The sequence below is a fragment of the Phalaenopsis equestris genome, unplaced genomic scaffold, assembly GCF_001263595.1.
Source record: "Phalaenopsis equestris unplaced genomic scaffold, ASM126359v1 Scaffold000002, whole genome shotgun sequence".
NCBI classification, from domain to species: Eukaryota; Viridiplantae; Streptophyta; class Magnoliopsida; order Asparagales; family Orchidaceae; genus Phalaenopsis; species Phalaenopsis equestris.
The window spans coordinates 33,678,272-33,697,318 of NW_018164444.1; the positions used below are offsets into that span (position 1 = coordinate 33,678,272).

Sequence of the window (19,047 nt, forward strand, 5' to 3'; positions counted from 1 at the left end):
GTGGGTTTTTTTTTGGGGGGGGGGGGTGGTTGAGAGTACCTGATGAATAAAAGTTGCTTATAATTTTTGTAGTCGCTTGTGGGTTGTAACTCGGGCAAGGGTGTGCTCAAGTTTGAGTTCATTTATAAAATTTGAGCTCGAGCTCAAACTGAGCATTTGGGGGTGTTCAAGCTTGAACTTGTTTATAGAATTAGATCTCAAGCTGAGCTCGAGCTCAAATCGAGCTTTTGTTCAAACTTAGTTAATTTGTCATTCTGACTGGTTGAGCTTATTTCATGTTCGTTTCATATGATAATAATTGAGTCATTAATGAGCATATTAATGAGTAGTATTATCGTCCTGCTTAATTTCCATCCAAACAACATTTATTGAGCGAATAAAAATTAGTGATGTTTTGCTATTTATTTCTAAATAAATGAGACTTATCGAACAAATGAACGAGTAATATAATTGAGTTATTTATTTTCTAATCAAATAATTTTTATAAAGCTTATAAATGAGTTACTTATTGAACTTACAAAAACAAACTAGCTTTCAAATACACAAAATACTGAATGAATAATTAAACAAATATATAAATGCTCAAAATAAATGAAAAACTAAATCAGGTCTTTATCTTGTTTTATGTACTATGAATTAAAAATTTAATTTAATTTAATATAATTGAGTTTATTCACAAACTTTAAGTTAAGCTTTATCCGACCCTATTCATAAGCATTAAATCGGGCTTTAATCAAGCTTAGTCGCAAGCTTATTCTTGAATTTTAAGCGAAACTGTTCATCAAGCTTCTTAAAAAGCTTGTTCGCGAGCTTTAGTTGAAATTGATCACAAACATTAGGGTTGTAGTCGAGCCGAGCCGAGCCGAACCGAGTATATCATTGTTTGAACTTGGCTTGGTATAATTATAAGTTGTTCATGCTAGGCTTGAGCTTTGTGTGAAGCTTTCATACACTGTTTATGCTTTTGATTTGTTTAACTTTTTCAATATTTGAACTTGATTTTTACTTGATTTTTTATTACAAGTGAACAAGTAATTAAACAAGCTAATAAACGAGCTAAGAATTCAAATGAGAATCTAAATTTTCGTATAAAAAATTTTGCAATTGTAATCACAACTATTAATTTGTTGATTATGAACTCTAAAATCTTTGAACTTTACTAATTAGCTATATATATTTTTTTATAGAAGTACACTAGTTCAAATTTTTTAAGTGGAAGAACTTATTGATCCTAAAAGTTATAGGGATGATTATTTACTTAATCATATTAATAATTAAATAGTAGTAATAAGACAATTCACATTATGTTGTTGGTAATTACAGTGTGATGATCATAAAAAATGAACTCATTGCATTCCATGTTAAGAAAACTCTACAAGAAAAATCTTTTATAACTCACTTTAACTGTAAATATCTTTCTTTAAATTACCATTCACTTATTAATAAAATAAATATATAATTAATAACTAATCTATAAATATTATTTATATAATACTATATTACTATCAAATCTATAATTAAATAAATTATATCTAATTAAATTTTATTTAAATAATGTATCATATATATAATACGAGTTATTATCGAGCTTAATACCAAGTATTTAACAAGTTACTCGTTGAACGACAAATTAGTTTGTTCGTGAACATAAATGAACAAGTTCGACTATGTTCATGTTCAATTCATTTAAACAATTTATTTAAACTTCAAGCTTTTAAAAATTATTCCAGTTTGTTTATTTACTAATTTGAACGAACATGATCGAGCCTTAATAGAGTCCAATTCAAGTTGTTCGCGAGTGCATTGGTTCATTTGCAGACCTAGCGTACATAAATGACTTGAACAAGGTTCATGCTTGTTTATTTAATGTCCGATCATTTGTTTAATTAGTTAATCAAACAAGCTTGAACGAGCCCTTATCGTTCCTAGCTACGAGCAGCTTATCAAACCCTCGATTTGTTTGTAGCCCTATGTGCATTGCATTACATTGCACTTTGCTCCTTAAAAATACTAGGAAGAAATCAGATTTGTCTTTCATTTCTTACAGATCTTATCCACCTTCTCATGGCAGCCCAGCCCACTCTTTCATCCAGTTTTAAAGGTGGATTCTTCATTCTGCATTTTAGATAATCTAACTCGCTAACCTTGCTTAAACTTTAGAATTCGCTCTTGTTATTTGTGCTCTTTAGGATCAGTAGCTAGAGAAGAGGGCTTAAACATGAGAGCATATAATCAATCCGGTTTTCTGGTGGTCAAGAGGGAAAGATGCTCACCAAAAGAGACAATTTGTTGAAGAGTATTTAAATGGTGTGTGTGTGCTGAAATTTTTTTCTAACCAAACATGAATGCCTTGAGTATTTCTCATGTTCAAAATTTTTTAAACTGTTCTACCATCTTTTGTTGATTATTTCATCGTCATTGTGGATTAGTGAAACTTAAGCTGGTCTTTGAGCCAACATTAGCTTTTCAGGAGCAGCAAACATTAAGGCCTACTTTGGTGATGCGGTGAAGTTTTGTTGCGGTCCGGAGAACGCCAACAAAATATATGGCCGTCGTTTGGTACAACGACGTTGTTGGTGTTTCAGATCACGAATCGGCCTGACATTTGACTCTGTTCGGCTGTTTCAGCTCCTTATTTTTTTATTTTTTAAACATACCTATCGTTTTTATATTCAACACATTCCCTCTCCGTCGGCTCTCCTTCTTCAGCTCTTCTTCTCCGGCTCCACAGAAGGACGGTGAAAGCACGTTGCTATGGAGGAAGCTTCCCGATATCATTTATGAGAGCGGCGGAAAAAAATCTGACGCCATTTATGAGAGCAGTCTGCGGAAAGAAAAGAAATAACAGTTAAAAAAAACCTATAATAATAAAAAAGGGTATTTTTTACTTTTTTAAGTTTGAGAAGTTAGTATTAACATAACAGTTTAAAAAAACCTATAATAATAAAAAAGGGTATTTTTGACTTTTTTTAAGTTTGAGAAGTTAGTATTAATCAAACAATTTATTAACTTTAACAAGTTTAACGTTATAATGCTGCTTATGCTCCATTTAAAAGAAATTTTCTGAACATTGACGCTTTGTCAGACCAAGCCAATATTTGCAGCTTCTTACACTGCCACCTTCATCTCTGTTTAATATTATAACTTAGAGTATTTTGCAAAGATCAAGCAAGGAGGCAACATGCTTCTTATATTAAGGAAAGATCTATGGTGCACTTTTTTTACTTGTATTTTGTGCTTCAGTAAATTGCTTTGTTCTTGTCTGAGTTTGTTGCATATTTTGCAGATTCCAGTTTTGAAGGATCATTTTTCAAAATTTGGCGATCTTGCTTCTGTTGTTTTTGAAGCCCCAGAGGAAAATGAAAATTCAGTCTTAAAAGAGCCAGAAAAAAAATATGTTTGCGTTACATTTCATACCCGCCATTCTGCTGAAAGGGCTTATCAAGCTGGTAAATATTGTGAAGGCTGCACTTTGAAGTTTGCCTGGGTGACTGCCTCTTCTGTTGCTGGTAAAGATCGTCGAACGATAAATGCAATTGCTTGTTCAGCTGATGACGATGACATGAAAAATGGGTCAAAGTCTTCACCTTCATCATCGAATGCTGGGGACCGTATTTGCATACCCAAGGTTGTTTCATCTTCATCAAGTGCAGGACAGCTTGCCTGTGTTCCATTGTCGGAGGTTGGTGCAAAAAAAACTGAGTATCAAGGAATAGATGTAGAAGGCACAAATTGGCATTCAAGCAGTGTATCAAACTCTTTGGTAGTAGCCTTGGAATCCAGCCCAACTATCCCAATGCATGAGATCGAAGATGACTTCCAATGAACTGATGCTTGATGATGGACTTGAGCGGTGAGGTATGTTCTGTCGTTGCTTATGTTATAGTTTAATGGATACTCAATTTATCTTAATTGGTTTTAGCAATTGACATTTCAATCTCCAAACATATTCTCATCAAGACAATGGTATCTGGATAACTCAAGCTGAACATAAAATATGGTAGTGTACTTAACAAAAATGAATTGTGTCCATTAACACGTTATAATTGTATGATCATGAAATAAAATGAATAAAAATGGTTCCAAGAGCTTTGATAGCCGTTTCCTTGGTGTTGTGGTCATTGCCTTGGAATCATGAGCGCAATGCTAATTAGTGTTTTCATACATTCTTTTATACATTTAGGAGCTATATGAGTGTGGCCAAGTTGGTATTTCTTGCTTGGAGATCTTCAAATATTTGGTTAATGGGCACCTTGGTAGAGATTATAGAAAAACCATTGCTTATTATAGATGCAAAAAATTAGGACACATCAAAATTCTATTCTACTTTTAGAAAACTGAGCATATCTCAATTGTTTTTTTCTCCAAGTTGTATAGAACGATATTTTCTGTTTGGCAATCTTATGATTTTTTTTGTCTTGACAAAGAAGTAAGAAAGATCGACTTTTTTGAAGCCCTTGTGTTACCTGGGAATAAATATTGAATTATGTCTATCCCTTTCATCAAATTGGGTTTCTTTTGTCAAGTTTGAATATAGTGCCATTCTTATTATTATTATTATTATTTTTTGTGAAAATAGTTGTATCAGGCTCAGTGGCTCATTCTATTGAGAGCTCAGTGGCTCATTCTAATGAGCGTCGCCCTTTGTTATATGGTAAATTCACAATCAAGTAGGAAAGTTTAAGGAACTTTTAATTTCTTTGCTGATTGACTTTATCAAGGTTAAAATTTTAGGATGATATTCTGGGAAAAAACAATCTTAGAATATAGTTAAAATTTGGCGGCTTTTGTTGAGTTCTTTACTTAAAAATCACTTTTCCAATTCATTTATTTTATTTTAAGATTTACATACCGAAGATTGTAAATGCTATGCAAGAAGGAAAATTATGATCCATTTTGAGTAGAAACATTGGAATAGATTTTTTTTTTAGCACAAAAACCACTAATCTGCCTTCAATTTTTATAGGTGAATTTATATTTCCCCCCTAACAAAATTTCTCAGTCCGCATGGATTGTTGAGTTGTGATCTTTTTTTGCGCTCGTTGTTTGCTTTCATTGGCATTTCTTAGTTTGGGCTCCGAAAATTTTGACTTTCTCGAACTCTTTGCATTTGTTTGTTAAGAGAGCTTTGAGGGACAAATTTTCAAAAAAACAGATTGGATTGTAGATATGACACTACCTAGAGATTTCACCCTCATTTTGTGAGTACTTTTAATTTGGAGTTCGAGGTTCCCATAGATTTAAGCCCCTATGGTTAATTATCCCTCCCTCATTTTCAATTATGGCTAGTCATCAAACGCTGAATATTTAACATATGATACTAGTAGACATACGATTTAAGTTCTAAAAATTCACTTTTAGAACTCATTCAAGATCCCATGGTTTCATCATTTTGGGTTGTCGTGGTTCTTGATCTACTACTTAGTCAAAGGAGGCATCAACCTAACTTGACAGATAGATCATTTTAAGCAACCATTAGTTGCATCTTCCGAGGGACCCTAGTAGATCTGGGGTGGATGTTTTGTATGAGGGGATAAATTTAGGTCATCTTTAGCCGACAAAAGGCTGTGTGAATCAATTGTGCTCTTATGATTCACAATTCAAAGGGTAGAAAGTCATTGTGGAACACACAGATTGAGGTTTTAACCTTATTATAACCAGTCAGAGGGCTCTGATTGTATTTAAAATTTTTTGGACATTGTTTCAAAATTACTATGCTCATCAACTCTAGTTATGAGGAGGAGGATTAGATTAGTTATGTGGAACTTACGGCTTCAACTCTAGTTATGAGGAGGAGGATTAGATTAGTTATGTGGAACTTACGGCTCAATTGATTGATTTTAAAACATGAACTATTTGACTCCGAGTTTGACTTGAACCCCCCACATAACATTTCTAAGCTATTAGTTAAAACATATAAAATTCTAGCTTGAGCCCATGCGTGTATTTAATTTCATTAACTTGAACCATAAAAATGACTTATTTGTGCAAAATATTCATTTGATAAACTTGCATGCTTCTTAACGCACTTATATAACTTGAAATCATTCACATTTATATGAGAAGATTTTCATGCACTTGCAGCAATCCATAGTATTACATTGAAATTAGATATTAACTTAAAGATCATGAATTAAATTCAAAATTTTTGAAATTTGAAGTTAAAATTAGAATTTTCGAATGCAGGTAAGGTTTCATTTTGAACGTTAAACGAGTTGCTTTTGTTCGCTAGCAGATATATTGCGAATTCGTTGGCGTGATTTATAATTTTTGAAATCCAAACTTTGAATTATATTTTAAATTTAGGAGCCTAAGTCTGAAAGCCTAAAATTTGAAATATTTTTAAGACCCTAGGAGCTTAAATTTTAAATAATTTTGAAACCTTAATAGCCTAAATTTTAAAAGCCCAGATCCCAGATATTTTTGAAACCTAGGAACCTAAATTTTAAAAGCTCATATTCAAAATATTTTTAAATCCCAAGAGCCGAAATATTAAAAGCCAAGATTTTCAAATATTTTAAAGCCCAGAAGCCAAAATTTTAAAGCATAAAATTTTGAATTATTTGAAAATTCAGATGATCCACATTTTAGATGATTTTATAAGTTAAAAAAGTCCAAAACTTTACGTTAATTTACGAGTTCAATTCACCGGAAACTCTCAGCCTCCGAGGGTCAACCCTCCCTCATTAGGGGGCGCGTTAGAATACCAATTTGCCCAGTTGTCTATAAGACGTGTTGGCCAGTGTTGTAAGCATAGCGGCCAAGAAGCAAATCAATGTATTTAACCCACAGTTTATAAGATGTTATGGGCCTTTGATGTACGTTGTAAATGTCAAATCACATGCACAAATTTCTCTAAATAGGTACTTTTTTTTCCATGAAGATACTTAATTTTCTGAGCAGGTTCTCGCGTTTCTCAGAATGGGTAGTTAAATCCCCTTATTTTTTTAATAAAAGATTTTTCAGACGAGTTCACAATTTTCCTGAATGGTACTCGATTTCATTGGACAGGTATTTGAGCTACTTCGCACAGCTTTTATTTGAGCTACTTTGCATTTTGTATTATTGCAACGCTTTAGATCATAGAAATTCCACCATTCAGAATAATAACTATTATTTAATTCTTAAGGCAGAGTTCAAGATGGGTTATGGAGGTTGCACTTGGGACTTCTTTTTTAATATTCTTTGAGGTAGATTCTTTCCTTCAAAATTTATCCATTGGTTTAAAGAAGCCTTAGTAAATCTAATTCTTTTTTTTATTTGAGAACCTACCAAACAAATTAAATATTGCAAAGGTGGAAGAACCTGTCTACTCTCCTTTTCAGTATCATATGCAATGTCCTTGATTACATCCTCCGTTCAAATACCAAGGAGATTAAATTTAGGGTAGCAAATGTGGTAAGTAGCATTATTATGAAAAATTTTCAATTTGCAATGATTCTCTTTCCATTCATGGAGTTCCTGATAATTTGATTTGGCCCTTAAATATATTCTTCTCCTCTACCAAGATATTTTTGGCCTCAGAATTAACTTGTCTAAATTTTTTATGTTTTTTTGGTTGTTGTCATGACAAAGATTCTTATATTACAAATGCCCAAGACTGTTTTTTTGACTTTCTTTTGAATATATAAGCCTTCTTATAGGTTATAAGGTTATGCAAGAGCACATTTGGACTCTTACTATTGGCGTAATTCAAAGAAAACTTTATTCGTGAAAGGACAAATTACACTCTAAAGATGGGAATATTGTTTTGATTAACTTTGTGCTTTTAACTTTCTCTCTTTCTTCTATCTTTGCTCATCAACAAAATTGATTGTATTTGAAGTTCTTTATGAATGGAAATGATGAAAGCCTTTCCCTTGATTCGCTGGAACAACATATGTAGACTAATAAAAATTGGTGTACTTGGCTTTTAGATCTCTATAAAATTAGTATTTATCTTTTTTAAAATGATTTTGAAATTTAGTTATTTGGATTCATTTTTTTTAATCAAATTAAATCATACGAAGTAAATATTAACATAACTCTACCACTATTGACTTTCAGAGGGGTAAATGTACCTATGTCCTCGTTTTCATATTTTATTAAAGATGTCAAGAAAAAATGTCTTTGATCTTATTTCTTAGAATTTTAATAACCATCCAAAAGTTTTGAAGGTTTTTTGGATCTATAATCTGCCTGTATGCAAAACTTTATCTTAATATTTTTAAAGTTAACTATGGAAATCTAATTGGTGCTGAATTTTTTTTTTCTTTTTGGCTCATTTTTGCTATAAAAGGATTACTTCTTTTCATCCAATTAATGATATTTTAAATCTTTGAAATGAGACCAGTCATTAAGTTGAATTCAAATATTCGACTCTTCAAATTGATCGCTCTCCCAAAGCCATTTTCTGTCAATTCTCTTATATTCTTTCTTAGTTCTCAGTTGTAATTTCACTTCGTTTCTTTCTTGGATTTAGATAGCCTTGGCCCCTTTGAAGTTTGTTTTTCTTGAGTGGAGTGTTAATTTGCAAAAGATTTCTGCAAAATCTTTTGCATCTCCTTTGGCTTCAAGATCTCTTTTGATTTTATCTTCTGCAATTCACTTCGGAGGGCTGATTCTCACCAATTTCTCAAATGTGGATTCTCGTTCAATTTTCAGATGCATCTACTTTCTCTTTTCGGAGATCAGGCCTGTCTTTTCTTCCCTTTGGCTCTGCATTCACTTCATGCAGATACTTCTTTATTAAAAGACGATATTATTAGAACATCCTCTTGCTCTCGGTTATTTGTTGTATTTGGAATTGTAATATTAACAATGATCAAAGGAAATTGGTTCACCACTTAATCTTAACCAATCAAGTGATGAAAACAATGCACATTAAATCTTAGAAAAAATTAGAGCTTTAAGCCTTCTAGGCAAGCTTCTAGATATTTTTAGAGCAGTTGTTTAACTTTGTTTCTTTTGTGAAGGTTTCATTTTTTTCGTTAACGCTTTATTTTTTTAACTTTTTATATTTTTTTCTGAGTTTCTCGGCTTTTCAATAATAAAAAAAGAGGTTCTAGGATTTACATTAACTAGTTGCAAAGGTATTTGGGAACTTAAAAGTCATGTTATAATTTTTATTGATAATGTGAGCTTTGTTTTTTTGTGGAGCTTGATTGTAGTAGATGGAGGGTTGTTCGAGTGCCTCAAGTTTTAGGGTGTCGACCCGGTGCTTGACAGTAGCACCCTGGCCTTAATTGGAGCGTTGTAGCACCTATTCTAGGCATCCAGAACCAAGCCTTCCATAATTCACGCCCATGAGAGTCGCCCCCGTGCCCAAATACATTTTTTTTTGGTTTCATAAACAAAAAACTCAACTATCTAGTGCCAAAGATCATAGACTTGTAGTTTAGTATTTATATTTCAGTTTCGTTGCGAGAAGATAGATGATCGTTGTGATAAGAACGAGAGGGCCAGTACGTAGTGTTGGATTTTTATTTTCTCTGTGCGATAGAGAATTGATGTAATTCCTAAAGTGTTTCAGGAATTAAAAAGGCTTGAGTGTGGTGTAATTTGTACTCTTCTCATTTCTTTATAGTAGATTTCTTGTTGTAGTGTGGCTATGTGATGTTTTCCCATTTATGTTTTTTTTTTCACTTAAAATGTGTTTTTCTGTGTTTCCTTGTTTGTGTGCTTCTGTTGAAAGTTTATTTCAGATCTTCGAATCAATTTCCACTCTTTAATCATATATCTTCCATAACAGGTGGTATAAGAGTGGGGTTTTCTGAAGACCTTTGGTTTGAGTGGGAATAATGACTGACAAAGTGAGGTACAAGGCTGAGAAGTTCAATGATTTGAATTTTGCTTTCTAAAAAAATTCAAATTTAAGATTTGTTTATAAAAACAAAATTATATATGCCACTGGATGGAATCGCTAAGAAGCCAAATTCGATGACTTGGAAGAATGATAAGTTCTTGATTGGACAGTAGTAGATTTTATTCGACTTTCACTTTTCTAATATGTTGCTTTCAAAATTGTGAATAATGAAACTACAATTGATTTTTATGTCTCCGCCAACATTCTTTAAATAAATTTTTTTCTGATTAAGAGATTATTAAATATGAAGGTGGTTAATAGTAGTTTAGTTGTTGAACACTTGCATAATTTTAATATTGTGACAAATCAGTTGTGTTCTGTTGGCATCAAGTTTGATGACAAGGTTGGAGCATAATTATTCTTATCTTCATCGCTAAATAATTGGGATGAACTAGTTGCTGCGGTGAGTAACTCTTTAATTAACATGAAGTTGATTTTTGATGATATTGTGGGTTTAATGTTGAATGAAAAAGTTCGGAAGGCGAGCGTTGAAACCTAAAATTCTGCTTTGAATATTGAAGCTAGAGAATTGAATTTGAATAGAAACACAAACAGGGTGCAGTGAGGAATTCTTTATGTAACATGAAGTTAATTTTTTATGATATTGTGGGTTTAGTGTTGAATGAAAAAGTTCGCAAGGCGAGCAGTGAAACCTAAAATTTTGCTTTGAATTGGAGCTGGAGGAATGAATATGAATAGAAACACAAATAAGGAAAATTTCATGTCCAGGAGAGGAAATTCTTGCTCAGAAAGAGGAAACAACAGTGGTGAATGTTGGAATTGCGGGAAGAAATCGCACTTTGAGGAGGACTGCAAAGCTTCAAAGAAAGTTGACAGTGAAGGTCCGGATGGAAAGATCACTATAGATTTCTTCATAGATGAAATTCAAGCTGATTCCCTTGTTGTGCCTTGTGTGCTAAATCATGAATATTGGATTCATGTGCATTTTTTCATGTTTTCCTCAACAAGGATCGCAATATTGTTGAAAACTGTGGTGTTAATATTAGGTTGCCAAATGGATCAATATGAAAATTGAATGAAGTTAGACATTTTCCATGTTTATAAAGAAATTTGATTTCTTTGAGTCAGCTTGCATGGTTAGAATATATATCTACATTCACAGGTGATTTATAGAAGGTAACCACAGGGGCAATCATGATGGCTCGAGACGACATTGAAGACACTCTTTATTTAATCAATGAGATATCTGAATCCGTTGATGTTGGATAAAAATGTGATGCAGGTTTATTGAACCATAGATTTGGTCATATGAGTAGAAAGTATGAAGTCTCTACTAAAAACAAACTTCATGGTATAAAATTTATAGATTTAGATTTGTGTGAATGTTGTATTTATGATAAGCAAAAAAAGGTTATTTTTTCTAAAAAGAGGTCAAAGGTGAAGTCTAAAGAGCTCGAGTTAGTGCACACTGATATATGAAGTCCTACTCCAATTAAGTCTATTGGAGGTTCTTTATGTTTTTGTCATTTTAGTGTCTGTTTAAGGCAGCTGCAGCTTGTCCAGCTTATTCAGATAAGCAGTTTATCCTGATAATACTTATCTTGATAAGCTGGCTAGCTGTTTGATTTGTTAACTTATTCAGATAAGCAGTTTATCCTGATAACCTGTCGATAAGCAACTTATCTTGATAAGCTGGCTAGCTGTTTGATTTGTGCGTTTTGAAAATAGTTGATTCTGAAAAAATGATCATTTTGCCCCTGTTCTGGATAAGTTGTTTAGCTGTTTGGTTTGTGCGTTTGTAAAACAACTTATTTGAAACTTTTGTAGATAATTTAAAAAAAAAAATTTAAATTATCTGTAACATAAAATAGAGTTCAATATATCAAATTAAAACCAAAATCATATTGAAACTACAATTAGTAAGAAGATTATAACATTCAATTTAAAATGCAAAAGTAACATCTCATGAGAACCGTTGCTCGGTTGGGAAACACTCGAACCACAAGTGTGTTCTCTGAATGTGACATCGTCGAACCCCATGCGATGTTGTCCGATTCTAATAACGTAGAATCTGAAGAGTTGTCTGCCCACCTAAAGAATCCGCAGTCATCCGATACGTGTTTCTACCTCAAGCATCTACAGAATCGCCCTCCTAGCTATGTTACCGGCGTGACATGAGTAGCAAGGAAGAAATTCCACAGTGGCACATCACTTGCCCGGACGTGACTAGCAAGGACGAAATTTCGCGTGACGCGAGTCAAGTACCAACCGACCACCTCACTGTTGTCTCGCTTGTCAAGATGACCAACCACCAATCTCTAAGGTTTCAATCTCTTTTTTTTAATGATAAAAGTTGAACTTCATGGAAATTAAATTAAAAAATAATGAATAATTATTTAATTGTTAATACATTGAGACCAAATACTCAAATATGATTGTATTTCCTACATTCGCTTCGCACCAAATGCATCACAGTGGCACGTCACTTGCCCGGACGTGACTAGCAAGGACGGAATTTCGCGTGACGCGAGTCAAGTACCAACCAACCACCTCACTGTTGCCTCGCTTGTCAAGATGACCAACCACCAATCTCTAAGGTTTCAATCTCTTTTTTTTAATGATAAAAGTTGAACTTCATGGAAATTAAATTAAAAAATAATGAATAATTATTTAATTGTTAATACATTGAGACCAAATACTCAAATATGATTGTATTTCCTACATTCGCTTCGCACCAAATGCATCCTGAACGGCCCAACAAGTTCAGCTAATGATGAAAGATTATGGGGTAAGAAAATATTATTTAACTTAATTCTAACATTTGGTTTAAGTGTAATTAATAATATATTACTATTTCCCACAAATTCAGATGCATATTCATCTTTATCTTTATGATTCACTAATTAAACAAAGCAAAACACTGAAGCAATGTTGATAAGATCGTACCCGTCGAATCGAAGCGCGTACACATCTCTCAAGGTGCAGAGACCACTTGCAGAATCTCTACATCCCAATTCCCGTAATCCCGTCTCGGTCGGGGAAGACGATGAAGATGGGGATGAGCGATTCGAGGGATCAGAGGGCACGGACGATGAGGTTGCGGTGAGACCAAGCATAGGGGAAGGCGGTGTAGAGGCGCAAATGAAGGAGACGAGAGGTGAGGTAGTGGGAGGGACGGTGCTTATGAAACCTCCATCGATCGACCTCGAGCTCAACATCCCCAACGTCGCGTTCGCTAGTGTTGGCACCATCAAGAATCACGATCATCATCACTCCGGGACACCGAGTGAGCCCAGACTTCGCTGCTCATGTCATCAACTAACACAAAGTGGCGAAGGAGTGAGGGGCAGAGGATACGCGAAGAGGGCAATCCTGACAGATGGAAAAGGAAACGCGGGACCGCGTGGCTCGACCTTCGTCCCACGTTTAATTAAAGCAATTAAATGACGTTTTTAAAACGCCTCTTAGACGCTGCTTCCAAACAATGAGGCGGCGTTTTCAAAACACCGCCGCAGCTGATAAGCTGCCCGAAACACACCCTTAATAGATGAACACACGAGAAATGTATGGGTGCATTTCTCAAAACATAAATTTGATGTATTTGATATTTAAGAAGTGGAAAGACGTAGTTGAGAATGAGACATATTTGAGGTTGAAGTTTCTCAGATCAAATCATGGTGATGAGTATTGTGATTAGAAATTTTTGAGTCATTATGCTTTAAGATGGATCAAATATGGGTTTACTGTTTCAAGGACACCATAATAAAATGGCGTTGCAGAGCACATGAATATAATAATCACAGAACGTACTACGAGTTTGAGGTTGTATGTAGGCTTGCTAAAGCAGTTTTAGGCAGAAGTAGTGAACACCATTGTTTATCTGATTAATCATGATCTGTCAATACATTTGAACGATGGCTTACCTGAAGAAATTTGGGATGACAAAGAGATTAATTTTTCTCACTTGAAAGAATTTGATTTTTTATCATATGTTCTGAGTTGAGAACTCTGCTTGCTTCAACATTTGAAAGTTTGATGTATACAATCATAGATATAAGACCAGATATTGCACATGTAATGGTTGCAGTCAGCCGATAAATGAGTCATCCAGTTAAACATCATTGAGAGGCGGTGAATTGAATTCTCAAATAATTGAGAGGAATAATCAACAATGCATTTTGCCTTGGAATTGCATGGATTGATCTTAATGGATATGTAGATTCAGATTTAGTAGGAGATATTGATGGTAGAAGAGGTACAACATGTTATGCCTTCACTTTGGAGAACATTATATTTAGTACATTTACTGGTTATAGACGATTGTTGCTCTATTGACCGTATAAGCTGAGCATATTGCTATCACTAAGACTAGTAAGGAAATGATTTGACTACAGAGTTTTATGACAAAATTGGGCTAGGAGCAAGGGGATGAGAAACATCATAATAACAATATTAGTGTTATTCATCTAGCAAAGACCACTGTATTTCATGGCAGAACGAAACACATTCGCATAGGTATCATTTCCTTTATTTAGTCATAGAAAATGATCAATTATCTTTGGAGAAGACGCACACAGTTCAGAATTCTATAGATATGTTGACTAAGGGTCTGTTTGGGGCAGCTGCAGCTTATCCAACTTCTACTGATAAACAACTTATCCTGATAATCTGTTGACGGACAGCTGATCCGGATAATCTGTCTGGTTGTTTGGTTAGTGTGTTTTGAGAACAGCTGATTCTGGAGAAATGACCAAGCTGCCCCTGTTATGGATAAACTGTTGAGATGTTTTGTTTGTGCGTTTTGTGAAACATATATTGTTAAGATGTTTTGTTTGTGCGTTTTGTGAAACATATATTCTTAATCCTACCCAAATAATCTTCAAATTTTTATGTTTTTCTGTTAAATCATTTGCAAAAGCAACTTTCTCACCTCACAAAATCATAAAAGAATCTAATATAAATCACAACAAAGTACATACACTTGTTTATTTTCTCCCCAAATGATTCAAAATCAACTTTGCTTTGCATTCTTCCCATGTACATGCAACACCACAATGCAGGGAGATAGGGGGAGAGGGAGAGAAAGACAGAAAAAGATACAAAGGAATTGAGGAGGGGAATAAAGCCACAGGTTTGCAAATATAAGGATGCGTATGTGAAACAACATAGCCCATAAGCAATTTGAAGCACCACGTTCTTCCTCTCCAAGCTGTTTAGGGCAATGAAAAATCACGAATACAGAAATAACTTTTACCCGTGGACATGAGAAGATGCAGGACAATTGAATAGGCAGATAGAGATCCGTCACTAGATGCCACCAACACAATTTCAGGATTAGGGTTTTCAGAGGAAGCAAGTGCAGTCCTGAAGACAATGCAAGAGCTAAGCTCCCTCTTGACAAGTATGCTACGGCGAAAATGTCACCTCCACCTCCTCCGTCGGTGATCCTTCCGACCTCCATGATTGAAGTATCGGACCTCCACCGAGTTTCGGAGAGCAAGGATGCGTATGAGAGCAGCAGGGTCACGAGATGCCAAGTAGGGTCACGGGAGTAATTATTAGATCAAAAACGCGGACCGCGGGGTCGACCCATGGTCCGCGTCTTTCACAAATTATAAAACGCAGTTTAGGATAATCTGTTAATAAGTGCGAAACAAACGGCAAGGCGGCGTTTTCAAAACGCCGTCCGCACTTATAAGCTTCCCCAAACGGGCCCTAAGACTTATTGTTGAGAAATTGAAGCTATGATTGGTTTTAGTTGGAGTTCAGGAAGGTTGAGATCGTGTTTAAGCAACACTATAATTTATTATTATAAAGATGGTGCAGATTTGGAGGAGTGGAATTAATTACAATCACTCTCTAAGTGGAAAATTTATATTTTGTGTAGCTTGATTGTGATAGCTGGAGGGTTGTTCGAGTGCCCCACGCCTGGGGTGGTGCCCTGGCATTTGGCAGCATGCCCTGGCATTTGGCAGCATGCCCTGATGCTAGTACGAGAACTGCAGTGCCCATTCTGGGCATATGAAATAGAGCCTCTGACAATCGAACGCCCAGGAGTGGTGCCCCTGCAACTAGATACATTTGTTTCCAGTTTTGAAAAAAAATATGTATTTAAAATCCACGCTGAATTATCTCCCCAACCACAAATTCAGCCGAGGATTTGTGCCCAAGATTCTGCAATCGAATTTCTGCATATCAGTATTTGTATTTTTATTTTTTGGCAAGGAGCCCGATAATATGAGTCAATGACCGAGTTCATGGCGTTGGATTTTTATTTTCTCTTGTGCGATAGAGAAGGGAGATAATTTCTGAAGTGCTCTAGGAATTAGAGAGACTTGAGTGTGGTGTGATTTGTACTATTTTCCATATTTTTTTATCGTGGATTTTTTGGTGGTGTGGTTCCGTGGTTTTTTCACTCTCAAGTTTTACTACATTAAATTTGTGTTTTTTTGTGTTTTTTTGTTTGTGCGTTTATGTTCAAAGTATTGTTGGATCTCACGAATCGGTTTCTGCATTTTAATCATGCATCTCCTACAATAAGCATTTTATTCTTCATGCTCTTTCGAACAACTTGAGCTTGGTTGATTACCTAACCAAGTGAAATTGAACCAACAAGGTGTGCTTATACTTTTCTAATTCCAAGCTTTGCCGCATCAAGCTCAAGCACAAGAAAGTTAGAAAAAAGTCAGATCTAATGTTAGACTTAGGTTAAGCATAAGTCAGGTTGGGGTCATGGAGCACAAAGGGCAACAAGAGTGGTGCATCAAATCCATAGGGTTTTATTGAAACATAAAATCATGTTTCCTAAAATAAAGAGGTCAAGCACAAGAGGAGGAAGATCCTTTTTCCTTGTATTTTTAAAACTCATGTAGAGGAATTTAACATTAGATTTTCTTTCCATGAAATTTGCTAGCACTTTGAAAAGTCAAATAAGGAGGGAGTTTAAATACATATTTTTTGGATTACCATTGATTTATCATGAATTATAATCACTTACCAAATAAGTTGATAAATAAGTTGTAATGGTTATCAACGGACTTTTGCGATATTATAATTTATTTATCATTAATAATAATGAGATCATCTTAATAATTTATCATCCGTAACCTAAGTTTTTCTTTCCTATAAATAGTATCTTGTACCTAGGAAAATTCAATTTCAGTCAATTCCAATTCAATGAAGAAATCTATGGCTTGTTGAGACTTTCTCTTTATTCTTTGACCAGCCAAAAACCATCTCCTTTTACAAGTTTTGGCGACACAGGTCTCCCTAACCCCACCAGTTACCCTCACAGAAGCTCTCTCTCTCTCTCTCACCCACCCACCCACCCAATTATACCCAAGGCTGATGGCATGAGGAAGGACTTGGTGCAATCATCAAGGAGAGTGGAAACATCAAGAAGGAAATCAAGAAATGGAGAATATCAAGAGGAATGGAAGCAAGAAACATATGGAGGTCATCCAAGAAAAAGAAATAAGGAAATCATTTGCTGTAGGGGTTTTGTCATAGTCATTCTCCTCTACCTTGAAGTTCAATATTTGATCATATTATTGTCAGATTTTTTATCCTAAATTGGTTTTTATAGTAAATGACCATAAAAATAAAGGGGCATTTACATACATACCACACAATTTTTATGTATTTATATATCTTAACACTTAAAACACTGATATTTACGTGCAGAAAGCTTAAATTTTTAACAGCACATCAATAGTACTACTATTATTAGCTTTTTAAAAGAATATTTTTACACTTAAAACACTGATATTTACGTGCATAAAGCTTAAATTTTTAACAGAACATCAATAGTACTACTATTATTAGCTTTTTAAAAGTGAAATGCAGCGTTTCATGCTAGGCTTATGACACCATAGTAGTGTAAATGTAAATATATTAGTTCAGGAGTTTAATATGTAAATACGTAAGAATTCTGTGGTATGTATGTAAACTTCCCAAAAGTAATCTAATAGAAAGGGTTCAACAATGAAAGCTCAAATCAGATTCATCTTGTTTGGCGGTGTATCTATGTATAACACTTTTGAGATTGTTTTATACTTTGTAGATGCCATATCAGACTTTCCATTTAATATGCCCTTTTAAGATCATTTTGAAAGAATTATATTAATTGGATAGCCTGAAACCCTAAAAAATAATAAGTGAATACTTTATAGGACTTTTCTAATATACTGTTTTTATGAAAATCATGGTATTTTAACGCTGGTGTGTGCATTTTATTATAGTGGGCCTTGGTTATTCTTTGTATGATACTCTTTAATTTTCTCTAATGTGTTATTGTAAAACTGCACGTGCAGTTATGCAGGTAAGATGCATCATGCACCTTGTTCTTCTTTCTGTTGAAAACTCAAAAATCAAACACTAGTGAATGTTGTGCGGACCAGATAGCATATCCTTTTTTTTTCCTAAACATAATTTATAACAAACAAATGATAGGAATACTAAACCGAAAATTAATAAGAATTGCTGGGGAAAAAATAGAAGTAGATAGAAAAATAGGAAAAATACAAATATTATTAAGTGCAAGGTTAATTGGCTCTTTTAGCTTGGAACTTCGTAAAAAACAGAGAGTAAATGATAATTTTTTTATTGTGCCGCATTCTAGTGAATAGAAAATGGAACTTCCCTTCCCCTAGCACATTGTAAATCGGAATGTTCCCATTAAAGTCAGGAGAATGTAGTTAATTCACTTGTATGTCTTCACCAATAGGAGAGATGCATTTCTATAGAAATAGTATTAATATCAGCCTTAATTATAAGAGATGTAGATGCTCAAGTTGAAGGAATAGCAGGGAAAGCACATCCAATGCCAGGTTTTTGTGGATTCGGGTCCTAAGTTTTGAGTGCAAGTCTTCATGCTAAGGGTGCTACAATCATTGGAGGAGAAGGGCTGACATAGCAATTTGAACGGACTTCTTGATTCTGAACATTTGATTTTCTTAAATTTGGATGGGACTCAAAGCAGTAAGAGTTGATTTGGCTAAAAATCTTATATATAAAAACAATATTGAGGAATGCTTTTAAATTCAACCTTCTACCAGTAATGAAAAAGTACCAGTCCACACTTATGAAGAATAGAGGTAAATAAACTCTAGTAACGGAAGGCCTAGAAAGCTGGGCAGTAGCAAAGTCAATTTGTAAAGGTTTTTCCAATGTTAAATTTCAGTGAATATAATGTTAAGTGATTGAAGTAATTAAGATGTAAATGAAGATGTAAAGTAGGGAAA

At 34.3% G+C, this 19,047-nt stretch overlaps 1 protein-coding gene and 1 long non-coding RNA gene across 2 annotated transcripts in view; both read left to right on the plus strand.

Annotated features, from left to right (window-relative positions):
• Nucleotides 1-3,520, plus strand: part of LOC110039591 (zinc finger CCCH domain-containing protein 27) — a gene marked incomplete at its 3' end in the record, with an annotated part of 34,000 nt that extends 30,480 nt beyond the window's left edge. Inside the window, exon 6 of the mRNA XM_020744718.1 lies at nucleotides 3,287-3,520. Within this exon, the coding sequence (XP_020600377.1) occupies nucleotides 3,287-3,520 (234 nt within the window). The remainder of the gene's footprint in view (nucleotides 1-3,286) is intronic.
• An 8-nt stretch (nucleotides 3,521-3,528) lies between these two features.
• Nucleotides 3,529-19,047, plus strand: part of LOC110038325 — a 16,993-nt gene continuing 1,474 nt past the window's right edge. Inside the window, exon 1 of the long non-coding RNA XR_002295418.1 lies at nucleotides 3,529-3,858. This is a non-coding gene — a long non-coding RNA (uncharacterized LOC110038325). The remainder of the gene's footprint in view (nucleotides 3,859-19,047) is intronic.